Source organism: Nomascus leucogenys, chromosome 22a, assembly GCF_006542625.1.
Source record: "Nomascus leucogenys isolate Asia chromosome 22a, Asia_NLE_v1, whole genome shotgun sequence".
Lineage (NCBI taxonomy): Eukaryota > Metazoa > Chordata > Mammalia > Primates > Hylobatidae > Nomascus > Nomascus leucogenys.
In genome coordinates this window covers 55638175-55665347 of record NC_044402.1, presented here as the reverse complement: position 1 = coordinate 55665347, position 27173 = coordinate 55638175, and the positions used below count along the sequence as shown (strand labels likewise).

The following is a 27173-nucleotide window of genomic DNA, read 5'->3' as shown; positions in this document are numbered from 1 at the left end:
GAGTTTCCCTCAATAGTCGTGTACTGCATAATGAAATTTTGGTCAGTGATGGTAGTCCCATAAAGTTACAATGGAGCTGAAAAATTCTCATTACCTAGTGACACTGTAGCTTCCATAACATTGTAGTTTGTTTTTTAATGAATTTGGTGTAACCTAAGTGCACAGTGTTTATGAAGTCTACGTTAGTGTTTAGTAATATCCACATTCACTCACTCACTCACCCAGATCAACTGCCAGGCTTGAAAGCTCCATAGTAAGTTCCCTAGACAGGTATATCATTTTTTATCTTTCATATCATATATTTTACTATTCTATGTTTAGCTATTTTTTAAATTTTTAAATTTTTTTTTTTTTTTTTTTTTGAGATGGAGTCTTGCTCTGTCAACTAGGCTAGAGTGCAGTGGCACAATCTCGGCTCCACCTCCCAGGCTCAAGCAATTCTCCTGCCTCAGCCTCCTGAGTAGCTGGGATTATAGGCACCCGCCACTATGCCCAGCTAATTTTTTAATTTTCAGTAGAGACGGCGTTTCACTATGTTGGCCAGGCTGGTCTCGAACTTCTGACCTCAAGTGATCTGCCTGCCTCAGCCTCCCAAAGTGTTGGAATTACAGGCATGAGCCACCACCCATGACTGTAATTTTTTTTTTTTTTTTTTAAGACAGGGTCGTGCTATGTTGCCTGGGCTGGAGTGCATTGGTGTAATCACAGTTCACTGCAGCCTCTACCTCCTGGGCTCAAGTGATCCTCCCATCTCTGTCCCCCAAGTAGCTGGGACTACAGGCGAGCACCACCACGGCCAGTAAATTTTTAAATTTTTGGTAGAGACACGGTCTCCCTGTGTCACCCAGGCCGGTCTCAAACTCCTGGTCTGAAGTGATCCTCCTGCCTAGACCTCCCAGAGTGCCCAGGATTACAGACATGAAATCTGGCCTGGCCTTAGATACGTTTAGATACACATATACTTACTGTTGTATTACAGTTGTCTACAGTATTCAGTACAGTAACAGTACAGTAACATGCTGTAGAGATTTGTAGCCTAAGCTCAATAGGCTATACCATATAGCCTAGGTGTGTAGTAGGCTCTACCATCTAGGTTTGTACACTCTATGATGTTCACACAGTGATAAATTGCCTAATGATACATTTCTCAGAACATATCTTCTTCATTAAGCAATGCATGACTGTATGACAGAAAAGCAAAGCAGGTGTTAAATTGGGTATTTTAGAAAGTCTGAGGCATGCCAAATTCTTGGTGTCTTTTGGTCAAATAGATTGAGAAAATAGCCAGGGTGATAGTATCTTCCATTTTGTCTAGATAAGTGCTAGTCCTGGCATAATTATTAATAGGTCCCTCTTTTCACTCTCATTTGTCCTAGTTTGGACAACATATAGTCATTCTAAATTGCCCCCAAAGGGAAGAGCGTTGATAAAATTGTAATTCTCATAATTGTAAAATACATGTAAAATAAAGTGAAAAACCACAAAGAGATACTAATTCTAGGAAGAGTAACTTTTGATTTCTATCTATTGATCGTTCTCTGGAATAATGATTTCCAAAGATGACGGTGCATTGGCATCAACTGGTAAGCTTTTTATAAATAGAGTTTCATGGATCTCACCACAGACCTCTGCTGAATTTATACTAGAATTTGAATTTGACATTACCAAAAATGTAGCTATGCATGCAGTGCAAATGTACCAGACAGCTTTGTTAGCAAGCTTTTAAAACTAGCATATAGAAGAATGTTTCATTCTGTGGTTTGGATATTGTTTGGGGTTTTTGGTGGTGGCTATCTTGGGCCTTTAAGGGTAAGCCTGGCATTGAAATGAGTTACCTTTTTGTTTCAGATGTCATCTGGGTGATTCTCAGTGTGGAGGTGGGTGGACTTTTAGGAGTAACGCAGCAGCTGTCATCTTTTGAAACGGAGTTCAACACACAGCCGCATCGTAAGGTAGAAGGAAACTTCAACCCTTTTGCCTCTCCCCAAAAGAACCGACAATCAGATGAAAACAACTTAAAAGACCCTGGGGGCTCCGAGTTCGACTCGATCAGCAAAAACACATGGGCTTCTGCTCCTGACCAAACTGAGCAAGACCAGAATAGACTGTCACAGAACTCTGTAAATCTGTCTCCCAGCAGTCATGCAAACAACTTATCAGTAGTGACTTACAGTAAGGTAGGTGCCCTTGGAGAAGAGAAGGGGTAGGTGGTGGGCCTTGGGACTTGTGATACCCCTTCATGGCAAACCTAGAATCCTAGACTGCCGCTCCCCAGAGGAGGTTCTTTAAGACTGCTCAGCTCTCCTGCCAACAACAACAATGCAAAAGCTTACCCCTTCTCTGCTTTCCCCACCCCCATCTTCATGTCGTGTGGATGTTGTTTCATCCACATTTATAATTTACTCCTGTCTCTCTGCTATGGTTGGGTGTTGAAAGAGTGAAGTTCTTTACCTTTAGTATTTTAAAAAAAGAAAGAATGTTGCTCAGTTATTTATTCTAAATATTGTTGTTGGGCTTTGCTTTATTTACCCTGTTGACATGTCTTGTTGATGTCTTTTCAGTCCTTTATGGCCCACCGACTTCCTTATCCACAACCCAGAGAGGCCTCAGTGATATTTTGACTTTTCAAATGTGGTGAATAAGTGAGAGAATTGTTTGTTGAGTTAACTTTGATTTTAAATATTCTGATTGTTGTGAGGCACTCTTCTAGGTGTTTAATTTCTTGATCTGTTTTCTTCTATGCCAGTTGATTAAACAGTATCTTCCACAGTTTGCTAAGGTGATGATGGTTCCTGGTTGTTGGTTTTGGTCGGTTGAATAAAGCCCTGATGCTGGGAGTTCACTGTTGTAGGTGGTTCATGTGGTTGAGTCCTGTGAGCATTCCTGTGTATTCTTCTCTGAATAATAATGCTGCATAGTAAGCTTAGCATCCTACTCATATTACCACATAAACTGTTATGTCTATCCTGGCTTCAATTCATGTTGGCGTTCACCTTAAATTTTAAAAATAAAGTTTATGTTTATTTGAGGGGCAAGTGACTATGTTGTAAGAATGATATTTTTCTGACCAGTAGTTTTATTTTATTTTTATTTATTTTTTCCAAGATGGAACCTTGCTCTGTCACCCAGGCTGGAGTGCAGTGACACAATCTTGGCTGACTGCAACCTCCGCCTCCCAGGCTCAAGAAATTCTCCTACCTCAGCCTCCTGAGTAGCTGAGATTACAGGCGCCCACCACCATGCCTGGCTAATGTTTGTATTTTTAGTAGAGACAGAGTTTCACTGTGTTGGCTAGGCTGGTCTCGAACTCCTGACCTCAAGTGATCCTCCCGCCTTGGCCTACCAAAGTGCTGCTGGGATTACAGGTGTGAGTCACCGCGCCCGGCCCTCCTTTTTTGTTGTTGTTGGTTTTGTTTTTTTGTTTTGGAGACGGAGTTTCGCTCTTCTTGCCCAGGCTGGAGTGCAGTGGCGCAGTCTCGGCTTACTGCAACCTCTGCCTCCTAGGTTCAAGCGATTCTCCTGCCTGAGCCTCCCGAGTAGCTGGGATTACAGACATGTGCCACCACACCCAGCTAATTTTGTATTGTTAGTAGAGATGGGGTTTCACCACGTTGGTCATGCTGGTCTCTAACTCTTGACCTCAGGTGATCCACTCGCCTTGGCCTCCCAAAGTGTTGGGATTACAGGCATGAGCCACCGTGCCTGGCCTGACCAGTAGTTTAAATGTGGTCTAGATCAAGAGACAAATTAAGAAACCTGGTGATGTGAGTCCTCTTTCAGGTGGTCTAGTAGGAAAGACTTCATTCAGTAGTAATAGCATAAATGAAGGATTAGAGTCCTCTTTCACGTGGTCTAGTAGGAAAGACTTCATTCAGTAGTAATAGCATAAATGGAGGATTAATTTATTGGTTGATTGGATGTTCATTACAAAGGATTTTGTGGATTAGTGTTAATTGTATAGGATATAAGAGAAGTAAATTGGCAAGAGAGTAAATTGCCTGTATTTGAGGAAAGACGTTTCACATCTTAACACTCTTAATAAATAAAATATTTTCTTCTAAGCTCCTGTTTCTCTAGTATTTTTTCTTGAATTTAACCCTCCAGAGTCTGTGACTGTTCGGGGTGGTAAATGGGCCAGCCCTGGGCTAAGCATGCTTTGTTAGAATGAGAACTTGAGTCTGTTGGGTTTAATGGGAAGATGAACATTAAGGCAAAACAACCAATTGCTCCCGTGCTTTCTCTAATGGAAGCTGCCTCACCCAAATACGAGCTTTCTGGCTTGGCCATCACTGCAGTTTTAGGAGAGGGCTGCTGTTCTTGGCCAGGGCACTGTACTTGTCTTCCTGAATTGAGAGCCCATTAATTGTTTTCCTCCCCTTTAGGGGCTGATGCTTTTTAACCACCTCTGTGATGGTTGCACACAGTCATCACAGATGGTTGGGAATGGTGGGCTGGTGTTTTCTGCCAGCTTTAATTAAGGTCCTACCAGGGGTTGCTTCTTTTGGAAGGTCTGCACTATGGTGAGGTTATTGACTTATTTCTTGGAGTTGATGAACTCCTAGTGTTAATATGTTATCTAATTTTTTTCCTGGACTTTGTAGGATCATTTAGAAGTAGCATTTGCAAGAACTGTAGAGAAAAGCTTCCCATTAGAGATAATATCCAAAAAGACTGTTGACTATAATGCGTTGAAAATGTGTAACTTAGATGCCAAAGGGAAATTGGGGTCTCCTTTTTTTCCTAATCTAAGCAGAATATTAGAAAGCATTTATATGAAGCATCGAGCAGGTTCCCTGAAGGCATTTCTGTCTAAAGTTGAGTCAACTCCACTCTAGCTCTCAGGGCTCCTTAGAATAGGGTGTAGGAGGTAGTCATCAGTAAATATTCATACATCTGTGCACTGTTCAGAGCAGTGTACATCGTACATTAGGAGACTTGAAGAATAAAAGGATCCCTACCCACTAGGAGCCCGCAGTACAGTAGGGGAAATGAAACATGCACAAAGCAATTAGAGAGCAGTTCAGTCAAAATGAAGTATGAATTTGGTCAATAGAGAGCAATACAGTCCAAATATATAATTTGTGTTTTGGGTTTTGTGTGTGTGTATATGTATTGTTTTTTTGAGATGGAGTCTCACTCTGCCACCCAAACTGGAGTGCAGTGGCACAATCTCAGCTCACTGCAGCCTTGACTTCCTGGGCTCAAGCGATCCTTCATCTCAGCCTCCCGGGTAGCTGGGACTACAGGCTCACGACACTACAGTCGGCTAATTTTTAATTTTTTTTTGTAGAGATGGGGTCTCCCTATGTTGCCCAGGCTGGTCTTGAACTCTTGGACTCAAGTGATCCTCTTACCTTGGCCTCCCAAAGTGCTGAGATTATAGATGCAAGCCACTGCTCCCAGCCTGTATTGTATGTAATGGCTGGAAGGGTGCAATAAGAGAGAAGCAGAGATGAAATGGAGATGGAGTTGAAGGAAAGGGCTTTGCAGAGGATGGGTGAGATTTGGAAAGATGGACAGACAGCAAGGACATGGAGAACAATTGAAGTGCCAAGGGCAGAGTGAGAGTAAGGGGCCTGTGGTCACGAGATATGGGTGATGGACAGTGGGAGATAGGTTCAGTTGGTTGCAGTGTGTTTTTTTGACGAGTAGGGATGGAATAATTATACAAATGACGCTGAAAAGAATTAGTTATGTGGAGGACATCTGTCATAAATATGAGTGGACATCTATCATAAATCTTTGCGAAAGGTGAGCCTTAAATGCAGAGATAATCCTAAACATTTATATTTGGCTTGAGAATATGTAATTTATTTATTTATAAAGGCAGGCATGCTTGAGGTTCTGAAGTGTATACCTGACAAAGTGATGAGATCAGGTATATATCAGAATTATTTTTTTTTAACTATTTGTATGGGCTGGGCATGCTGCCAAGTACTTTACATGTATCATCTCATTTTTAGATGAGGAAACAAAAGCTCAGGGAGCTAAGTAACTTGCCTAGTATCACACGGCCAGTGAGAGGCAGAGCTGGAATTCAAGTCTAGGTGCCACATTACTAGGAGGTGTTTCATGGTAGGTGAACCTGAGCTTTCCCTAGATCCTTCTGTTGGGCTGGAGGTTGTGTTGAGGGAAAGCTTGTATTGAGTTGATGACCAGTAGTATCAGGGTGTGAATGAGGCAGAGTTTAAATAAGATACACAGCCCTTATATAACCTGATCATTGACTATGGCATCTTTCGAAGAGCTCCAGTGTTTGCTGGGTTTTAAAGTAGTGACTTCTTTTTCTGGTTGATAAAAAAGATAAAGTATTTTTACACTCAAAGTACACAAGCCATGTGGTGTTTATAGTAAATTAGCACCCTTTTATTTGTGAATGAGTGGAGAGGAAGAAAGAGACCTCTGGGGCTCTGGAATTGGGAATTATTTTCAGTTCAGCCCAGGTGCCATTTTGATGTTGTTGTTGTTTGTTTGTTTGTTTTTTGAGACAGGAGTCGCGCTCTGTTGCCCAGGCTGGAGTGCAGTGGCACGATCTCGGCTCACTGCAGCCTTTGCCTCCTGAGTTCAAGCGATTCTCCTGCCTCAGTCTCACGAGTAGCTGGGATTACAGGCACGCACCACCATGCCCAGCTAAATTTTTGTATTTTTAGTAGAGATAGGGTTTCACCATGTTGGCCAGGCTGGTCTTGAACTCCTGACCTCAAGTGGTCTGCCCACCTCGGCCTCCCAAAGTGCTGGGATTACAGACGTGAGCCACCGTGCCTGGCTCAGGTGCCATCTTTATTGGCTAGGGAGGAGGAGTGCCTGAGGTGCTAGTGTCAGGGATCACTGAGTTGGCAATAGATCTGATTAACTCCAGAGAGATCCCTGCTTGCCATCAAGGCTGGAAAAGAACGTGATGCTCTGGAAGCCTATGATCACAGTTTTAGTAGGCAGGTAGTTTCCTGCTGCCTCCATAGTTACAGTTTAACTTGCTAAGGTTGGTAGGATGAAGGTAAAAGATTGCTTCAGGCACCTGCACTATGAGGGCTGGGTGGATATGTCAACAGAGTGGCACATCTGTCAGTGCCAGGAAACGGACACCCTGGAGTCCTTCCCAGCTGTTCTTGAATCGTAAGCTCCCTGAACTCAGTGCTCCGTCCCTGGGGGAAACGCCTGCCCTAGCTGCATCCCACAATGCAAAGGGGTTTCTCCTTGTGGGAGAGCTGTCAGAAGGAGTCAGAAAAGTAAATATATGCAGACTCGCCTCAAAGATTCATAAATCTGGCTCCCTGCTTTTGTTAGAAATTGGCTGGCCTGATTGTCAGCTCAGTTGTGGCTGAACTGTCTGTCCCAGGTGAACAGTGAGATCAAGTACTGGTGAAGGCTAGAAAGTGTTTTAATTATCCCTTTTTATGTGATTAGCTGAAGAGCATCTGATGATCAAGTCAGGGTAGGATAGGTGCTCACTCTGTTGACTCAAGGCTAACCTTGCTGTGAATTCTAGCACTCTGACTCATCTCTGGGGGGCCAGAGTAGCTTCTGTTTGGACAGTGCGAAACTGATGAAAAACAATTCACAGAGATGTGGAAAGAGAAAAAAAAGTCCTGTTAAAGTTACGTACGCCTTTTTCTTATAAGCCAGTAATTTTTAAAATTTCACTGTTTTCTAAGAAGGCCTTTACAGAGCAATAAGACCCCAAATGGTCTGATTCAGGACAGCTGGGAATAAGAGTGTGGCTGGCAGAATTGAGGGGCTGTTCTTTAGGACAGCTACATGCTTTGCTTTCTTTCACTAAAGGAGTAATGATTTACACTGGGAGCTGAAGAGGACCCCAAATTCACTTATTTTGTTACTTGAAATATGGCTCTTATATTGTGTTTGTTCTTTCTTTTAAAAAAAGAAGTGTTTGAGGCTGGTATATGTCATATATTCCCACTTTAAACTGGATTACAGTCTGAGCCACTGTTATTACTTCCATCAAATGCTGGTTCAGAAGGAGAAACTTATTATTATCTTTGTGGGGAGGTTCATCCCGCTCCTCCAGAGCCATCCCTGCCAAGTGCCATCTGCTCGCGCGCTCGTGCTTGCTGGCTTGCTTATGTGCTTATTCTCTTCCCCCACCCCCACCCCTTTCCTCTCTTGACAGTCATCCTGTAGAGCATTTTGTATCTGGAGCTAGCAGGAGTCAGTCTGCTTCTGTTACATCAGAAATCAGCTTTTTCTCACCTGCTGCTATCTATGTTGACTAAGGCATAGAAGAGTTCTTTTCTCTCCATCCAGGTGAGGGTTTAGAAACAGTAGTGGGGGGTACTGGAGGAGGTTTGGAAAAGGCAGATCTTTTGTTCTGTGGGCCTGGCGATGTAATGGCTTGTGATCTATTATCTACTTTGAAATGGCCAAAAAGTTTAACATAATAATAAGGGAAGGGTTTGGGGTGACTTCATGGAATTGGGACCAACATTTGCCCAGGCAGTTTGACCAGAAGGCAGGTAGTTGGTGTCCTCAACTGGGCTAGTGCTTATGTGAGGCATTAAGAGAGCACCAGTGTAACCTTCCCACTGCCATGAAACCCTAGAGTTGTCTTCATTCTCACATGAAGATCCTCTCCATGAAAGGTTTAAAGATGGTTCAAAGAGAAGCTAGATGGAAAATCGGTGTCACTTGGCCCTCTGGCGAGGAACAGGTAGTAAGAACACACTATTCTCACTCCAATGAAAGTACGTTAATCAGAGCTGTAAAACTATCATTGATTGAGCACTTATGCGCCAGGCACTGTGCTGAGGACTTTTTTAAATTTAATTTTTATTATTAAAATTTATCAACCTACATAGTTTAAGGAACCAAGTAGTTCTACAAAGCTTATGGCAAAAAACTCCAGTCACCTCCCTGCTTCCCAGCCTCCAGTTTTTATTCCCCAGAGACAATAGGCTCAGTGCTTGACATGCATTACTTCATGTAGTCCACAAACAGTACCATGATAAAAGTATTGTTATTATCACTCCTTTACAGTTACTGAGACTGGTTCAGTGATTTGCCCAAGGTCACGTACCAGGATGATAAGACCAAGATACCAACAAAAGCAGTTATTTTTGACTTCTAAGCATGCTGTATTCGCTTAACATCGCACTGCATTGCTTCCCAATTGCAGTGTTCAAGTGCACATGTTTATTAGCTGGGCTGACATCTGTGGGCTTTCTTTTTTTTTTTTTTTTTTTTTTTTTTGCGACAGAGTCTCGCTCTGTCACCCAGGCTGGAGTGCAGTGGCGCGATCTCGGCTCGCTGCAAGCTCTGCCTCCCGGGTTCACACCATTCTCCTGCCTCAGCCTCTCTGAGTAGCTGGGACTACAGGCGCCCGCCACCACGTCCCCTTTTTAGTAAAGACTGGGTTTCACCATGGTCTCGATCTCCTGACCTCGTGATCCGCCTGCCTCGGCCTCCCAAAGTGCTGGGATTACAAGCGTGAGCCACTGCGCCCGGCCATCTGTGGGCTTTCTGTAATGTACAGCTACATTTTAAATGAGGATCAAGGCTATTGTTGACCAAATATTATGTGACTTTTTTACTATTAAACCTCTTCCCTCCACAAGCTATTGCTTTCTCTCTAGCCTCCAAGAAGGGAAAAGATTCCCTAGAAACCTTCGTAGTCACTTGGATTTAGGTTTTTGTTGGCATTGAAATTTTCATTAACTCACTCTTGTTACAGCAGCATCTGTACTTTTTGATGTCACACACAGAAAAACCAAACCTGTCTATATTCCTTGATAGTGGCCACAAGATACAGTCTCTGGGGTCTTATTTTTCTGGGACAAATTAAAAATCTCCCTTTGAATTTACTGAGTATTTTAGAATAGAACATACATAGGGGCTGTCCTACAGTTCCTTTAAAATCGAGTTTTGTTTCTGTAAAGCCTGTCTGGAGAAAGAATATTTTAGGCAGAGGACAACCAGTACAAGCCCTGAAGTGGAAGTTTGCCTGGTGTGTTCAAGGGATAGCAAGGAGGCCAGTGCCTGGAGCAGAGCCACAAGAGACAGAGTAGAAGAAGATGAAGTCAGGGGGCAGAGACCAGATCGTGGAGCGTTTTGCAGGCCCTTATAAAGCTTTGGGCTTTTGCTCTGAGGGAAAAGGGGAGCCTTAAAAGGTTTTCAATAGAGGGGTGATATATGTAACTTAATGCTATAAAAGGAGCACTCTAGCTCTTGTGTGGTAAATACAGGGCAAGGGTAGGAATAGGAGACCAACAGGGAAGCTAATGCCGTCATCCAGGCAAAGAGTAAGAGTGGTTCAGATCAGGTTGGTGGCAGCAGAGGTAAGAGAAGTGGTCCATGTCCGGATCTATATTGTGTAGCTAGAGCTAACAGGATTTGCTAATAGGTTGGAAGGGGATGTAAGAGAAAATAAAGGATAACACCAGGATTTTTGGCCTGAGCAATTAGAGGGATGGAGCTACCATCAATGGAGAGGGGAAAGGATGTGGTAGAAGTGGGGAGAGAACAGGGTTCCATTTTGGATGTGCTGGATATTTATATAAACATCTAAATGGAGGTGTCAAGTGGGCTGTTGCATATCCAAGTTGGATATCGAGTGTAGGAGAGAAGTCTAGGTGGAGATATAAATTTGAGAGTTATGTCACATGGATGGCATCTAATGCTATAAGACTGAATGTGATTCCCTAAATGATGAGAGGAGGTCAGGGTTTCTTAGCTGACTGATTAAGACTGTTGACATTTTGGGCCAGTTAAGTCTTTTTTTTTTTTAAAAAGACAAGGGTATATGTGTCTTAGGCATTGTACAGTGGTTAGCAGCATGCCTGGCCTTTTACCCACTAGATGCTAATAGTACCGCCCTCCCTCCCCACAGTGTAACAACCAGAAATGTTTCTTGACATGCCAGATGTCTCCTGGGGGGCAAAATTCCCCCACTGGTGAACCTCTGGCATAGTTAGAGGTCCAAGGACTGAGTTTAACACTGTCTGTCTAACATGTAAACCATTTCATACTATCCACAGTACCTTTACTGCTTTTATTCTTATTCTTCATTCACAACACACTTGTGACTTTCGTAGTTATAATCCTTGTTTGAAAAAATAATAGGGAAGTATTATAAGTAACTTGCACACATTCACACAGCAAATTGAAGGTGGGCTGCAGACTGGAACCCAGGGATCCAGTTTGAGTCTAATGTTCTAGACCACACTACAGTGAGGTTGCTGGCAAGTGAAGTTTGTTGGCTATTCTCTGAAGGTAGTTTATGCACTTAGTGTCAGGTCGTAGAGACCTCTTCGTTCATTTGTGGGAACTGCAAAAGAATGTGTGGCCGGTAAGAAGCAACACAGAGCAACCAAGGGACCTGTCCCAGTTGGCTGGCAGATTAGCACACTCTGTACCAGAAGGGACTTGCCAGGAGACTCTGGGCTTAATATTTTGATGATTCTCTTTTGAAAACCCAGAAGAGCCAGTAAAGTCCTCGCAGCCTTGCTGGTGTTTACATTGGCATGAATGTTGTGTGTATTTTTTAAATAAATTAAGCAAACATAACTATGGGCCTTAGAAAATGTCTTTTGTTGTTTGTAACATTACTATCTGACTGAGAATAAAAAGTATCTCCAGGAACTTTCCTTTTTGTTCCTCAGTAGCTTCAAAGCTGTCCAGCTCCATTTTATTTGCTTTGGGCTCTGAGCATTGTTTGAGGTTGTTCTGATGCTGTGCACTCTTGTGCCTGAAGCAGAGCTAATGTTCCCAAGATTGCCAGCATGTTTTATTTTGGTTATAAGGGCTCATTCTCTTCCCCATACTCTGAATTCAGCATTTTAATTTCTGATGAAAGTTCTCAAAGTAGGACTTGTGAAATTTATAGGTTCAAACAGATAAAGTATAATTCAAAAGTGTAAGAATGGCTCCTGGTATAGATGCTCAGGTTTCAAATGACTTGTTCTCAGCTAAGTCTGCTTTAATTGTGTTCCAGCAGGACCAGAACAAAATGTAAGGTTAAGAACTGTTGTATCTCAGGAAAAATGGGAGCTTCCTTAGAGCTGGGATGTTCCCCTGCAAAGGTTTGAGGGTCTTGAACTTTTTGCTGTGATTTCACTGCCTAAGGGCCAGTTAAAGCTGTTTGTTTTACACAGTCAATAGTATTGACTGATATTGTACAGTCAATAATTCTGACTGATATTATTCAGTCAGTAAGTGAGGTCTCCTGGGTGCTCAGCCACTAATCCCTATCTTCAAAGAATTTACTGTCTGATAACATAGATGTGACTAATCCATAGGAAAGAATAAGAGCCAGTAAAGATCAAGTATGTTGAATTCTAGTTGACTTTTAAGTGATAATAGGAATTTGGGGACGGCCAAAGCAATAAGACTGGAGTAATCAGGAAAGTGATCCCTTGATGGAGGATAGATTCAGACTGAATTGGAGGGAAGAAGAACCCCATGCAGGAAGGCTCAGAGGCAATCACAGGCAGGGTGTGTTCACAGGACACTGGCCAGCTTGACCGAGGTGAGTGAGGTGTGCTTAAAGAGGGTGGGGTGCATTTTGGAGGAAGACCTTTAAAAGCCAAGCAAAGGAGAGTTCACATTTAATATGAAAGGAGAGAGTGCCAGCAATGCTTTTGAGTAGGGGAGTTTCAAGACAAAACCAAATATAGCTGAAAGGAACCAAGAAGGAGACAACTTACTCTCTTCCCTTAATCCACCAGCCATTATGTGAGCTGATGTCTGTCAATTAATTATAAGACACACAGGCAAGATGATGGCTTGTAAGGAAAGGGTAGTTGACAGAAAGTTACAGGAGCTTGAATGGAAATTCTGAGAGAAAGTTGGACCAGCAGCCTTATCCTGTGTCCTAGCAGGGTGGCTACCTGACTAGGAACTTGAATTAGCTTCTCTCATGTTGGTGTCCTCCCCAGTGAGACTCTTACTGGTTCTTTCTTCCTGTTTAGAAATCTCCTCTACCCTAGGAGATGACCATGAAAGAGTTCTGTATAACAGCATCCCACTTGGATTCTAGCACACCTGCTGTTACATCAGATCTTTGGAGCTAGAATTCTGAATAACAAATAGCTTTTTTCTGAAATCTTTACTAAAAGGGGAAGTCAGATTCAGCTAGGATCCTCTACCTCCATGTAGAAATTTTGAATAATGCATTTTCATTCACAATTATGTTTGAGTTTTATTCTTCATGGTTTTTAAAAAATTTGTAAGAGGAGTAGGGGGTGAGTGAAGGCTGTGGGAGTTGCCTTTTTCCATGGGGGACTTTGGGTGGACAGGAGGATGGATGACAGGGAGGATGTGTGGAGGAAGGAGGGATGGAAGTATGGATGATAGAGGAAGGATGGAGGGATGGATGATGAAGGGTTGGATGAATGGGTGAAGGGAGGATAAATGGGTAGATGAGAAGTTCCTCAACAGGACTGTTGAGGTTAGTTAAGAGCAACAGAAAAACTATTACAGAGGCAGATATAAAAAGTTGTTTTTACAGAGCTTTAAAAATACATTCAGCACACTAATAACTGAGTTAAATGTTTTGGCACAATCAGAAGGCCTGGTTGAACTGAGCTTGCCCTGTCATCAGCCCTTGAGTGTAAAAGTAGGGTTTTTTCCTATTCTTTGGCTGGTTCTCACGCTCATTCTCAGCCAGTGCATCCGATACATCTTTGAATTTTGGGAAACTGTCACATGAAAGAGACTTGAACAGGCCAAGTGCGGTGGCTCACACCTGTAATCCCAGCACTTTTGGGAGGCTGAGGTGGGTGGATCACCTGAGGTCAGGAGTTCTAGACCAGCCTGGCCAACGTGGTGAAATCCCATCTCTACTAAAAATACAAAAACTAGCTGGGCATGGTGGTGCCTGTAGTCCTGGCTACTTGGGAGGCTGAGGCAGGAGAATTGCTTGAACCCAGGAGGTAGAGGTTGCAGTGAGTCAAGATCACGCCTCTGCACTCCAGCCTGAGCAGGAGAATCGCTTGAACCCAGGAGGTGGAGGTTGCACCTGTGCACTCCAGCCTGGGCGACAGAGCGAGACCAATGTTAAATCATCTTACAGAAGTCCTTCTCTTGTGCTGACGGGCCCTGCTGTGCCACCGGCAAGCCTCCCAGAGTAGTCAGAAGGCATTAAGGAAAGGGCCCTGGTTTGTACATTACTAAGAGAGTGCCCATTGCCCTGCTCATTACTCCAGTACAGACTTAATTTTATTTCTAGTTAATGAGAGACTAATGGGTTTGATCAGGGCCTACTCAGTTTCTGGCCCTTGGCAGCCAGGCCAGGCCTGTGAGCAGGGCCTCACCACACAATGTTTGCAGTACAGAATCACGACAGAACTTAGTACTAAACCCTGTATTCTTCTGTGTTTGCATTCAGTGTACATAAATGATACAAAAGGAGCACTAGGCGGAAGAAGCACTGACCAGGGCTGACCCAGGAAATGAGGAGGAGGAGGGTCCTCATGGTGTTATCCAATAATGCCATCAGTATACACCAAGAGAGCATATTATTTCTCAGCCATACAACAAACTTGCTTGTCTTTTTATTAACCTATGTGAACCTTCTTATTTATTTAAATCAAATCGCAAATAAAAGCAAAATAAAGACAGGTATGTGAAAGTCTTGTGTTGTGGTAATTTATCTAAACAGGCTTTCATATACAGAAAGAGTAATGCAAAAATCTCTCAGTGAGACATCCTTTTTTCATTAGGAATTTCAGCCTTCTTTTTTTTCCTGGAATGTTAAAAACGGGCTGACTCACCAGTCAGTGTATTTCATAATTCATTCATTCATTTTACTGATACCTGAGTCTACTGTGTGCAAGGCAGAAATAAGTATCAGGAACAGCTTCTGTCCTCATAGAAGGACAGCCTACTCTTCTGATAGCACTGCCCTGCCTGCTGATGAAAATAGGTGAATACAGTTAAAAAAAAAATCTAACTGAAATAGAACGATTGCCTGTTTTTTAGTACTTTGGCATACAGTTGATGTTTTCTATCAGCGACAGTTTTTTAGTACTCCTTTTTGGAAAGGTTATTTTGACTTCTGTATAATTTTAGGAAGGACTCTAAGATATTTCAGGTTTACCCTCACATAAGATAAGTGATAACCACATCACTGGCTAGGAATGATTGTTGCTATTCGACAGACACAACTATAAATGATTGTGTAAAACAAATCAGAGAAACAGTTATTTTTAGGTTTGCTTTGAGGACAGGATTCTAAGTACTAGATCTTAAATTTTCCTTTTAGGAGATTGATAAGGATGAGACTGAGCTCATCTTTATGTCTGTAAATGTTCTCTAACAATATTTTAGGGCTGAGCACAGTGGCTCATGCCTGTAATTACAGCACTTAGCCAAAGTGGGAAGATGACTTGAGGCCAGGAGTTCAAGATCAGCCTGGGCAACGTAGTGAGGACCACCCCCCGACCCCCAGAACAAAATTTTTTTTTAATTTTAGGAAATCAGCCAGATAATGGCTTGCTTGCAGTAGTTATTATTGCATTGTGGAAATGCAGTTCAGGACTTGGCCCAACTACTGTAATCAATCAGCTGGCCTAAGGCAAAAGTCTCTTCCCCATCACTAGTGAGCAGGAGGCGTTGCTGCCTTAGCTAATGACTGTGGAGCCTCTGCGCTTTAAGAAGGCTTGCCTGCTCTCTAGCCAGGTTGAACTTAGGTCCCCGTGCTCGAACCTATGATAGCTGGTCAGTGAAAGCTTAGGGAAAGCTGAGGCAAAACAAGCAACACCTCAGCCCCTATGGACCTGAACAGTTTCATATCCCCTAGCAGATGTGGGACAGTTCAATGTAGCCTTTGGAAACCCATTTCTGTGTAAGTGGTGTATGCCCTGGGCAACTGGCCTTTAGACCTGGAGTCAGATACCAGAGTTTTTTTCTGGGTTTGAGTATTTATACCCTCCATTAGCATGGATAAATCAGTCTTGCTGCTAGTCCCTATGTGATAGGACATGATTCTTCCTAGAGGGGAGTGGCTTTCTGCTCACTGGGTTTTATAATCAGGATGATGGCTTCGATTTTTGCTTGGGTCTGAGTTGAATTCAGGGTTCTGTGGTACCATCTAATGCGTATGCCCCTTGATCTGTTTTCCTTAGTAGTAGTGGTACAAGTATAAGAGAAGATATTTCATTGATTCCAGGTTAGCTAAAATATTTGGCATCTGTTTTTACTACAGATAAAAGTTGAAGAGTTGCTAGGCCCCAGAAGAGAGTGAATGTTATCTGTATTGCCAAATCCTACTTTTAGGCTGGGATTGTCGTTGGCTACCAGAGCCTGTTACACCAGGTCTTAGAACTCCAGTGAAATCTGAAATGTGGATGGGCCTCCCATTTTGAAAGTACCTCCATCCAGAAGGTACTGCCATGGTCTTCCTGCTTGGCCTACAGCCATAGGACTCCCCAGACAAGCTGTTCTTGGAATCTCTGCCATGCTTTTCCTCTACACCTGGTGTTATGTTGCCTGGGTTCTGTGATCCACATGAGACACCTATGATACTGTGTGGGGGGAGTCTAGATCGTAAAATAGCTTCCAAATAGAGTTGGCACCCTCTCTCTTCCTTGAAGTGATGGTAATTAATTTGGGGGTAAGAAAAATAGAGCTTGTTCATCACACTTTTTCTGTTCCAATTAAACAACAACAACTCTAATATGTAGTTCACTGGGTAAAAGAGAATTAGGTAGCATTTTTCTTCGTAAAAGGCTTGGAACATCAGTAAATAGAGGATCAACAATAACCATGATCTAAACTAGTTAAATGCCACACTGAATGGTCTGAGGGCCAGGGCACTCGAAGGAAATCTGAAAATGCACACGTCTTTATTCCTGTTTCTTCCTATTGCATAGAACCTGCTTTATTTATCCGTTACATGGGAATGTACAACAGCTTTTTGACAAAGTATTCTTCAAGTATTCTAGACAAATCATAAGGCCAGTACTTGCTTTATAAAGGCCCACATGAAGTGTGTAGAGCTTTGGACTGGAAAGCAGTTGAATTTAGGGTAAAGAGGTAAATATTTCATAGGAAGCAAATGCTGTTTGTTTTTTGAGTTTTCTTTTTTCTTTATTAAATTTATCATTTTTTTCCTAACCCTCAGAACCTGTGACTTTGTTTTATTTTTAAGAGAGAAGGTCTTACTCTGTCTCGCAGGCTGAAGTACAGTGGCACAATCATAGCTCACTGCAGCCTCGACCTCCTGGGCTCAAGTGATCCTCTGGCCTCAGCCTCCTGAGTATCTGGGACTACAGCCATGTGTCGCCATGTCCAGCTAATTGAAAAAAAAATTTTGCGTGTGGAGATGGAGTCACACTGTGTTACCCACACTGATCTCCCAACTCCTCACCTCAAGCAGTTCTCCCGCCTGGGCCTCCCAAAGTGCTGGGATAATAGACATAAGCGACCATACCTAGCCAGGTTTTCTTTTTGCTGTGCATTTTTTTTTCCTGCACAGAGACCTTTGAGCATTGTATTGGTTCTAAACCTTAAGGGAATTAAAGCTTTTGTTGCTTTCCTTGGGTAGTTCTAGATGAATGATTGTTGTTGGGAACTGCTGAGTCAGAGCAGCTTGTTTTAAGTTGCTTTACTTTCTATTAGGTTGGTGTAAAAGTTAACTGCATTTTTTTGCCATTAAAAGTAATGGCAAAGGCCAGGTGCAGTGGCTCATGCCTGTAATCCCAGCGTTTGACTCTGTCTTGAAAAAAAATAAAAATAAAAAAATTAATGGCAAAAACTGCAGTTACTTTTGCATGCATGAACTTGATACCTCTGATGTATGTGACCCCCCTACCAGGCCTTGCAAAATGGAATCTGAGAGCCCTTTGCTGCCCCAGCCCACACTTGCTTGAGTGGGTGGATGCTGTGGCTGCTGAGATGGTTGGAGCCATAGCTCGTCTGCTAGAGGCATGGTTGGTTCGGGCTGACAGCCATGTGGCATTTTGGCAAATGCCAGCTGCTTCCCTCACCAGTGCTGCTCCCTTAATCAGACTGCCTCACCTCTCTGAGCTTGGAGACCATACTTGTCTCCTTGGATCTTTGCGAGGGTTAAAGAGAACATGTTAGGTGCTACTGCAGCACCTGGCACGTAGTGGATGCCCCATTGGTATTGGCCTATCCATTCCCCAGATCATCTCCTGAGGATTTTTTGTTTAGTTTAGTGATACCACCAAGCAGCTAGAGATGTACTTCTGGTTTTGGGAGGCTTTATATGGAAAAACAAAAAGCAGGGATTGGGGAGGAAGCACACGTCATGGTCCAGCATGTTCATGGTTTGTGTAGCTGCCTTTGATGTTGGCACATCTTGGTGTGTCTTTCTTATAAGGGGAAGCAAGACTGTGAAGCTTCTTCCACTCAGCCAAGCAGCATAGAAAGTGCCTTTGGCAAGTTGGAATAAACCTTATCATGTGGCAAAGGAGAGCTAGCGTGGGAAGAAGGAATACTGCAGTCCATCAAATTTGGTTTTGAATCTTGGCTCTGCCTCTTACCACGTGGTTTTTTTAAAAAGATTGAGACAGGATTGGCCAGGCGCAGTGGCTCACGCCTGTAATCCCAGCACTTTGGGAGGCCAAGACGGGCGGATCACGAGGTCAGGAGATCGAGACCATCCTGGCTAACACGATGAAACCCCGTCTCTACTAAAATTAGCCGGGCGTGTTGGCAGGCGCCTGTAGTCCCAGCTACTGGGGAGGCTGAGGCAGGAGAATGGCATGAACCCGGGAGGCGGAGCTTGCAGTGAACTGAGATCGCGCCACTGCACTCCAGCCTGGGCGACAGAGCGAAACACCATCTCCAAAAAAAAAAAAAAAAAATTGAGACAGGATTTCACTCTGTTGCCCAGCCTGGAGTGGTGCAGTGGCGTAATCATGGCTTATTGCAGCTTCAACCTTCCAGGTTCAAGTGATCTTCCCACCTCAGCCTCCCAAGTAGCTGGAACCATAGACGTGTGCCACCATGCCTGGCTAATTTTTTTTAAAAAATTTTATAGGGATGGGTTCTGACTATGTTGTCCAGGCTAGTCTCGAGCTCCTGGGGTCAAGTGATCCTCCTGCCTTGGCCTTATGAGGTCCTGGGATTACAGGCGTGAGCCACCGCACTTGGCCTAACCACATAACCTTGAACAAGTCTTATTCTCTGCAGTAAAATGGGTGTCAGTGAAATAGGTGTTATAATACTCACCTGGCTTTTAGGGAAGAGGTGAGGATTAAAGGCAATGTAGGATAAGCCCCTAGTACTGTGCCTGGGACCTAGGTGCTAAGTAAATAGTTGCTATTTCTGTGTTTTTGCTGATATATGTGTCGTTAGCTAGCAGTAGCCTTACATCTGAAGTTAAGGTGCATAGAATGGCATATAAGGATCTTTAGCAGAGTGGTTGAGACATTTTTGTCAAGAAGGAAATAGGAAAGCTTTGTGGCCTGGGTGGAGGAAGGTTGGCATTGACTGATCTACCATCTGAAAGATGGGGGAGTTATCTCTCTACCCTCCCCTCTCTTTGGATGATGTGATTCAGTGAAAAACTTAGCAACTTGAAATGTACTGATCTTTGGCCTGCCGAGGTTTCGTGTGGCAAAGACGCTCAGGCCTTGTCTATGGATTGGGGCTTCGTTGTGGCTCACTGGGAACCATAGATCTTGCTCTTGGTTTGGTTGTCAAGTTGCACTGCTATGTGTACCATCACTGACTATCTTCACTCTCTTCCAGGGGCTCCATGGGCCTTACCCCTTCGGCCAGTCTTAAACGGGTGTCAGCAAGAAGAAAAATTAACAAAAGACAGAAGGCCTGACTTTGGGGGGTTAGGGCAAGGGGTTCCTCTGGATTGCAGACCACATCGCACAGACCCCTGGCTCTGACCCCCCTCTCATCCCGGAAGAAGAGGAAGAAGCAGAACAGACTAGTTTTGAGTAAACTCAGTATGCATGTGTGAATGCTGAATCACAGGAATGGTGTTGAGGCTACCAAGAAGAAATCCATGCAGCCACTTTGGGTTTTGTTATAGGCATCAGTCTAACAAGTCATTAGGTCACTCGGGAAGGGGGAAAAAGTTTAAAATGGGGGAAAAAAAGCCATCTTTTTAAACAAAAATTATTTTGCCTACAGAAAGGTTGTAGTTTTGAGTACATGTTAATTTTTTTTCCCTCTTTCCCCACTTTTATTTTTTTAAATAAGGGATAACATATTCTTTATAGAATAGTGCTTGCTCTGGAAGAGATTCAGGTGAAAAGTTGGCGTGGCATGTTTGAGGACTCTGCGGATCAGTGCTACAGGAGTACATCTGCCGTGCCACATGACTCCAGAAGTCTCTGACCCCATTTGTTTTTAATGGCATCAGCCAATGAGTTATCACCCTTTTCCTCCTCTTTTCTCTTTAATCTTCTGTTGATTTACACCTTTGACATTTGTATTTGTCAACCCTGTGGCTTGTTAGCATCAGAACCTCTCTGAAGACCAAACTTCCCTGTGTGGCCAGCAGAAGAAGCCTTGAGGATAGATCTCGGGTGACGTGGGATTTTCTAAGCCTGAGAGGTGTCCTTCTGCACACCGTTGTAACAATTAAAATTGCTTTTCTTCCATGTTTTTCTTGGCAGAGAGAAATGCCATCATGCTTACTGCTCTTTTGGATTCTTCATGCAGTGGCTTCCCATTTGCTGTGGGAACAGTGCCTCTGTGTTGGTTATATGTATGCACCACGTGTGCACACACGGGTGTTGGTGCAACTCGCCAGCAGGTGTGCAGCAGGCAAGCTTGAAGGTGGCCCATGCTTCTCTGTTGTCACACAACTCCTTTCCCTGTTTCTCTTCAGTTGTCCTCTGTGATATTTTCACAGCCTGTTAGTGGAGGCTGATCTGTAGAGGTATGAAAATACAGCCCCAAAGGGGGAATTTGTCCTGGGGAAGGGCCAGCCACTGACTACTTGATCTTGGAGACCACATTTAGATGGAAATGAGAGGACCTCCACAGCCCCGCCTCCCTGCCAGGATGCTAGGTTATTGGCTGGGAGGTGGGCAAGTGGCAGCCCAGCTGAAGCAAAAGGCTGATTGGCTGGCTGCTCACTCAGGCAGGTGGCCCCCCTGACATCCTGTAGATTCTGAGCAGGTTGAGATGTGGATATCTCCATGGGAAGCTTGAACCAGGCTAGAACAGCTGTCTGCCAAAGATACAAGAATATGCAAAGTCCCTCTTCTCACCCCCCTCCTTCCCTCAAGTCTTAGTTGGTTTGAGAGCCAGGGATATGGATCCAGGGTGCTGTTGCAGGGTCACCTGCCTGTTACCACACCCCCATCCAGCTGGGTGGTGGGTGAGGGTGTGAGACAGGCAGGGAGACCAGGTGATGAGTGGCTGCAAGGAGTCATATAGCCTGGGTGTGGGTGAGGGTCTGCCTGCCTGTTTCTGTCTGGGTGTCTGAGTTCCAAAAAATGTGTGTTGTTTGTTCCTCCTCATCCTCTATTGAGACTTGTTTTTCTAGAGCTTGATTGTGGGAGAAAAGCTTGTGTGAAATTCCCCCCTCACCTCCCCACCCCCCAAAAAATAAAAGGGGTCATAAACTTTATTCCACTGGAGAAGCCCAGGGGGTGGGTGGAGCCAGCCTGCTGAGAAGCGTGGTGCAGGTGGGTCTGGGACTTCACTAGAGCTTGCTCTGGAGCACCTATTTTCTGTGCACATGGGAGTGCTCCACTCCCTAGCAGAGCAGAGGGAAGTCTCTGCCAGGTGCCCACGCCATAGGCCTCAGGATGGCTTTTTGTCTGAGGGCCTCATTAGGCCCAGACTGCTGCTGCTGGTACCAGTCTCCTGAGACACTGCCTCCCTGTAGCCCATGCATGCCCAGCTGTTCTTACTGCTTAGTAGCCTTGAAGCAGCACATCTCCACTGTCCCTGGCAGGATTGTGGGAGGCTTCACAACCCCTGCTTTCCTGACTTCCTCATCTGCCCAACACTGGGTGCCCCTTCCCAGTTTCCCAGCAGGGGCTTCATGGGCCACCATCAGTGGGTCTGGGCCTGCCAGAGTCGTCTTGCTCTTCCTCTTGCTTCTAGGCAACCACACTTGGCAAGTTAAATGTCCCAAGCACCTTGTCTCCCTTCCCAAGAACAAACCATTTCTGTGCACATCCTTGGAGGCGAGGTGAGCTCCTTGCAGAGGGCCAGAGTAAGTGCAAGTCATGGAGTGCAGGCAGAGGGGTCCATGGCTTCCCCAGCCCAGGGAGGGTATCAGTATCATTCATTCTCTCTCCCCTCACTGGTATGGGTTCAGAGCAATGCCTAGAGCCCCTCTCTGCTCCCCTGCCTAGTGGGGTGGTAGTGGCTACCTCTCAGCCCCAATAGTCCCTGCTCCTCTTAGAATTTTCACCAAGTGGCAGGCCACCTCTGGACAGGACCACCTGCATCTGGCACCCAGGAGGTGAGGCAGACACCATGGTTAGGTGATAGGGTCTGAACCCAGTTGGGGAGACAGAGGGGTTCAGACTTGGGAAGAATCTGTCAGTGTGCATGGGGTGAGGTGTGTGTGTGTGGATGGATGTGCACGTGTGCATGCCTTTTTTCTTTTTGCCATGAGGACAGTTGAATTTGGGGCATTTTTCTACAAGAAGCAGTCAGCCTTCTCTCCCCCATAAGGACTGGCTGTAACCTTAAGCCCATCAAAGTTACTTCCAGCCTGGAGAGAACCTCACCAAACAGCTGGTGTGGCTTGAGGGTGGCCATGGTGGGAAATGGGCATGAGAATAAATACCTCCCCAAATTCAATCTGAGCCCAGCAGGAGAGGTTGGTAGGGTTGCCAGGGCTTAGAAGTGCAAGCTGATTACTCACCCCACCCCGCCTTGCCGCACCTTTCCCTTGTTTCTTTGGGTGAATGCAGGAGCAGCAGTGGCTGCCCTTCCCACCTGGACAGTGGTGTGTGTAGAAAGCCAGCTGAATGTTTATGGTGGGGCCTCATGGTGCCTAGGAGGAGATAAAGATGAGGAGGTTTTTCCTTATTGTATAAATGAATATTTGTATGATTAAATTAACACACACACCAAAAAAAAAAGCTGCTTTCATGTGTGTTGGTGAGTTTTATTGCACCCTCAAGCCTCCTGTAAACTTGTGTGGCCCCATAATGGCTCTGTGATGTGTACTGTTTGGTCTCTGGGCCTTTCTCTTTTGCAGATGGGAAAACTGAGACCCTGAGGTTCATTATATGTTTGGGAAATTAGTCCTGGGTTTATAATGGGATCTCCTGCCCTTTCTGGTGCCCAGTGACCAGGAAGGTAAGGAAACTGCCTCCAAATGACCTGTATCTCCAGCACAAAGAAATACCAGCCAAGTTAGCTGATCAGCCAGCAAGCATTGTTTGGTTCCCTGCCCCAAGGGCCTGAATGCAAGACTCTTCTTTCTCAGGGAGCAGCCTGATACAGAGCCCAGAGTGAAAGAGCCTGGGAGACTGGCCCAGAGACCCCTGGGCTGAGTGCCCTCACCCGTGACAGTGTACCTGCATCCTGCTTCCTTCCAGGTGCCCACAGCTGTTTGTTCTCTGCAGGGGAGCCCACCCCCCACTTCACCTGGGTCTTCTGGCAGCTTCAGACCCACTCCTAGGCCTTCCCCAACACCCCCACTGCTGAACAGTTATTTGCTTGGCAGAATCTGTTTGTCTTTGGGGCTGTAACCTGTCAAGGAGTCACCAGGCCCTGGGAGAAAGGAGCTAGTTTGATGGTAGCTCCTGGCCTGAGCCATTCCCACGGGGGCTGGGTGACAGGGAGGGGGCTCTCAGCTGAGTCTGGGAGATGGCAGGGAAGCAATTGCAGTGGTCCGGGCCCAGCCCTTCTGGCAAAGCAAACAGGCACTGTCAAGTCTCCTCTGTGCCTCAGCTCAGGTTGTATCTGGATGCTTCCCACCCTGTTCCTGAGAAGGCCCCTCCCTCAGGCCCTTCTCACGCAGGTTCCTGAGCAGGCCACCTGCTTGCTGTGACCTAGCCATTTCCCCGACATCACCTGGTGCCCAGCCCTGTCTTGTTGCCAAGAGAACAGGCATTGAGGGCACTCATGGCAGCCCCAGCTTTTGGAAATGGGGAAGGAACAGGCAAGACTGCTTAGAGATAGGAGAGAATATATGTGAGTTTGGTGGTCAAGGGTGTTCAGAGAATGGATTCTGGCCAGTGAGCATGACTGACTGAAGATGTATTAGTATAGAAACCAGAACCTGAAACTTAAAAAATACATATATATATGTATCCTTTTTAGCCCTTAGTTCTGAGACACTGTGATCTGGGGAAATGCTTTCCAATCTTCAATGTGTGAAAATGCAGATTCTGATTTAACAGGTCTTAGGGAAGGGAGCAAGATGCTGCATTTCTAGCAAGCTCCTATGGATGCTGCTGGTCCTCCAACCTCAGGGAGGTCCAACCCTCACCCCACCCCCCAGAATCCACCCCGCCTGTGGGATGCTAGCCAGGGGTGTGTTGGCCAGGCCAACTAGGACTTGAAGGAGCCAAAGTCATCGGGAACAGTATTGTTTAAAATGTGGGCAGTGGTTCCCCAGCATTTCCCAGGGTTGATTCAGGCTGTGATTTTTGGCTTAACCACGATTTCTGGTGTGCTGCCCTTCTGTCACAAACAACAAATGTCTGAATATCCACTGTAATTGTGGCAATATTGTCTGACCATTATTGGCCAATTCCTATTCAACAATGTATTTATATGAATCACCTCATTTAATCCACAGCCGTCCAGATGAGGCAATCAAGAGCAGATAAGCCTGGTGCCCAGTTTGTGAGCAACTAACACCTCTAAGTGTCTGGAGTCCTTACAAGTGGCAGTAAAGCTGCTTTGGGGAGCATGGAGTAGGAGACCTTAACTTAGTCCAAGGGTGTCTGGGAGACTTCTCTGAGGAAATGACACTGAAGCTGAGACCTGAAGAATAGGAGGATGGGACAGGGCTGGAGGAAACAGCCTGCAGGAAGATGGGAGAGGGCAGTGTACTGGAGAGGCTGAAAGGAGATCAGTGTCTCAGAGAATAGGGGCTTCCCAGTTATTGCCCCAGCCCGGCCTGGGAGAGCTCTGCCACCCTTACCTCTTGGCACTTTGTTAATTCATTCATTTACTGAACATCATTTATGTGCTAGGCACTATTCCAGGTGCTTGGGATATAGCAGTAACCAAAAAAGAAAAACCCCTGCCATCATGGAGCTGTGTTCTAGTTGTAGTAGACAGACAAGGAACACAAATGTAGTGTGTCAGGACGTGACAGGTACTATGGAGAAAAAGGATAGGAGTTCTGATGAGGAAGAGAGGATAACTATTTCATACAGGACAGTCAGGGAAGCCTTAACTAACACGCAGAGACTAAGCCTTGTGAATACCTGGAGTAGGAACGAACCTCCAGGCAGAGCGCAGCAGGTGCAGAGGTCCTGGGTAGGGGCAGGAGATGAGGTCAGAGCGCTGAAGAGGTCAGATTGTGTGGGGCCTTGAGGTGACTGAAGTGGCCTTGGCTTTCACCCTGGGTGAGATGGGAGCCATTGCAGGTTTGTGAGCGGAGGGAGGAGCACATCTGGAATCCCCCTAGCTGCCGTGTTGAGGATAAACTGTAGGGGAAAGGGTAGATGCAGATGAACTAGTAAGGTCGTTCCTGGGGAGTGACAGCGAAGGATGTGAGAAGTGGTTGGATCCTCATTACCTTCTGAAAGTGGAGCCAACAGTATTTGCTGATGGATTAGATATAGAAGATGAGCAGAGAGAGAGAAACAACCCCTGAGATTTGGGCTCAAGCAACTAAGATCTACTTACTAGATTGACAAGTTACTGTTAGCTAAGAGGCAGGACCACATGGACATGGGGAGCAGACTTGAGGGGAGAAATCAGGAATTCTTTTTGGACTTGTTCAGTGTGAGATGCTCAGCAGGCATCCAAGGAATGGGCCAGGCTGGCAGCGTGGATATACAAGGCTGCAGCTCAGGGGCGAGGTGGGGGAGTCCTCAGAGGGAGATGGAATTTAAAGCCTCAGCACTGGTTATCAAAGGAGTGAAACGTTGGACCTTATCTGTTGCTCCCTTAAAGCCTACTTTTTGCCCCAACTCCTTCTGCAAGGATCTCTGACCAGGAAGACCCCTCCTCAGACTCAGAGCTCTGTTGGCTGCAGTTGACCTCTCTTCTGTCCTTTTCCTTAGACTCTTGTGCCCCCACCCACTCCCTGCTGGTCACAGCAGACGGTTATGGAGTAGATGAGAGAATGGATGGTGTCCAGGCCAGGGGTGACACCGCCCAGGAACCAGGCTGCAAGCGCATGGAGGAGTGGAACCAGAGCCCCAGTAGGGCCTAGTTTAATTCCTGTGGTCCTTCCTCCCAAGCTCCAGTCTGGGGCTCTGGAGCCAAATCCTAGAAATTCCTCCTGCTGTGCTGTGAGGGAGAAGCCTGAGAAAAGAGGAGGACTGTGTCTGCCTTGGGGCCTAAGGAAAGAAGCCCTGCAGGGGCCATGTTCACCTGCACCAAGCCCCAGCCCTGGTCAACAATCAAGACACCCTGAATCCCTGATGGGCTGGGGTGCCACGGTTCAGTGCCTCTGAGCAGCCAAGGCATCCTCCTCTGCACCCTATTCCCGCCTCAGTCATGGGGCAGTGGGACACAGCAAGAGCCAAGGAGGAATTTCAGCCGAGCTGTGAGGAAATCATTGTCTCAGGCTATGGCTGCCCTAAGCCACGTTGTGGGAGCATGAGTGGTCCTTGGGGTGCTAGGAACATGGCTGCCTCAGCTGGTGGGGGGCGGGGGGGGGGGGGTGTGTGTTTATGGCCAGCAGAGGGCGCCATGGGGCCCAGACCTCACCTGAAAAGGATGAACACTGCCCTGGCCTGGCCTCCCCTGCAAGGGTTTCCCAAATTCCCACTCCTCAAGGACAAATGTTGCCCTGCCCTCCACCCAGGTGGGTGAGCTTCAGTTTGAATCTAGGCTCTGCTGCTTACCAGCCATGTGACTGTGGTCAGTTTACGTAGGCTTCAGAACCTCAATGTCCTAATCTGTAAAATGAGGATAGTTTCTACCCCAGAAGTATCATAAGAATTAAAACCATCATATAAATGTTTAGCATCATATACCTGGTACATGGTAAGTATCCAGTATGGGGTGACCATTGTTATATTATGACCTGCCAGAGATGTCAAGGCCTGGGCCCCAAAGAGAGGGGACTGGGACACTGGGCATTTGGGAGGCAGAATCAAAAAAATCTGTAGCCTGTTCAGGGGTCT

General features: G+C 45.5%; 1 protein-coding gene across 3 annotated transcripts in view; it reads left to right on the top strand.

Moving 5' to 3' along the window:
* ILRUN (inflammation and lipid regulator with UBA-like and NBR1-like domains) overlaps positions 1-27173 on the top strand; it is a 123212-nt gene that overhangs the window by 89015 nt on the left and 7024 nt on the right. For 2 of the 3 annotated variants that reach the window (XM_030803317.1, XM_030803315.1), the window contains 2 exons: positions 1849-2177; positions 19672-22991. In XM_030803317.1, coding sequence (XP_030659177.1) covers positions 1849-2177; positions 19672-19707 — 365 coding nt within the window. In that variant the 3' untranslated portion in view covers positions 19708-22991. Of the gene's footprint in view, positions 1-1848; positions 2178-19671; positions 22992-27173 lie in introns of those variants that run through there. The other variant, XM_030803316.1, reaches the window with a different exon arrangement.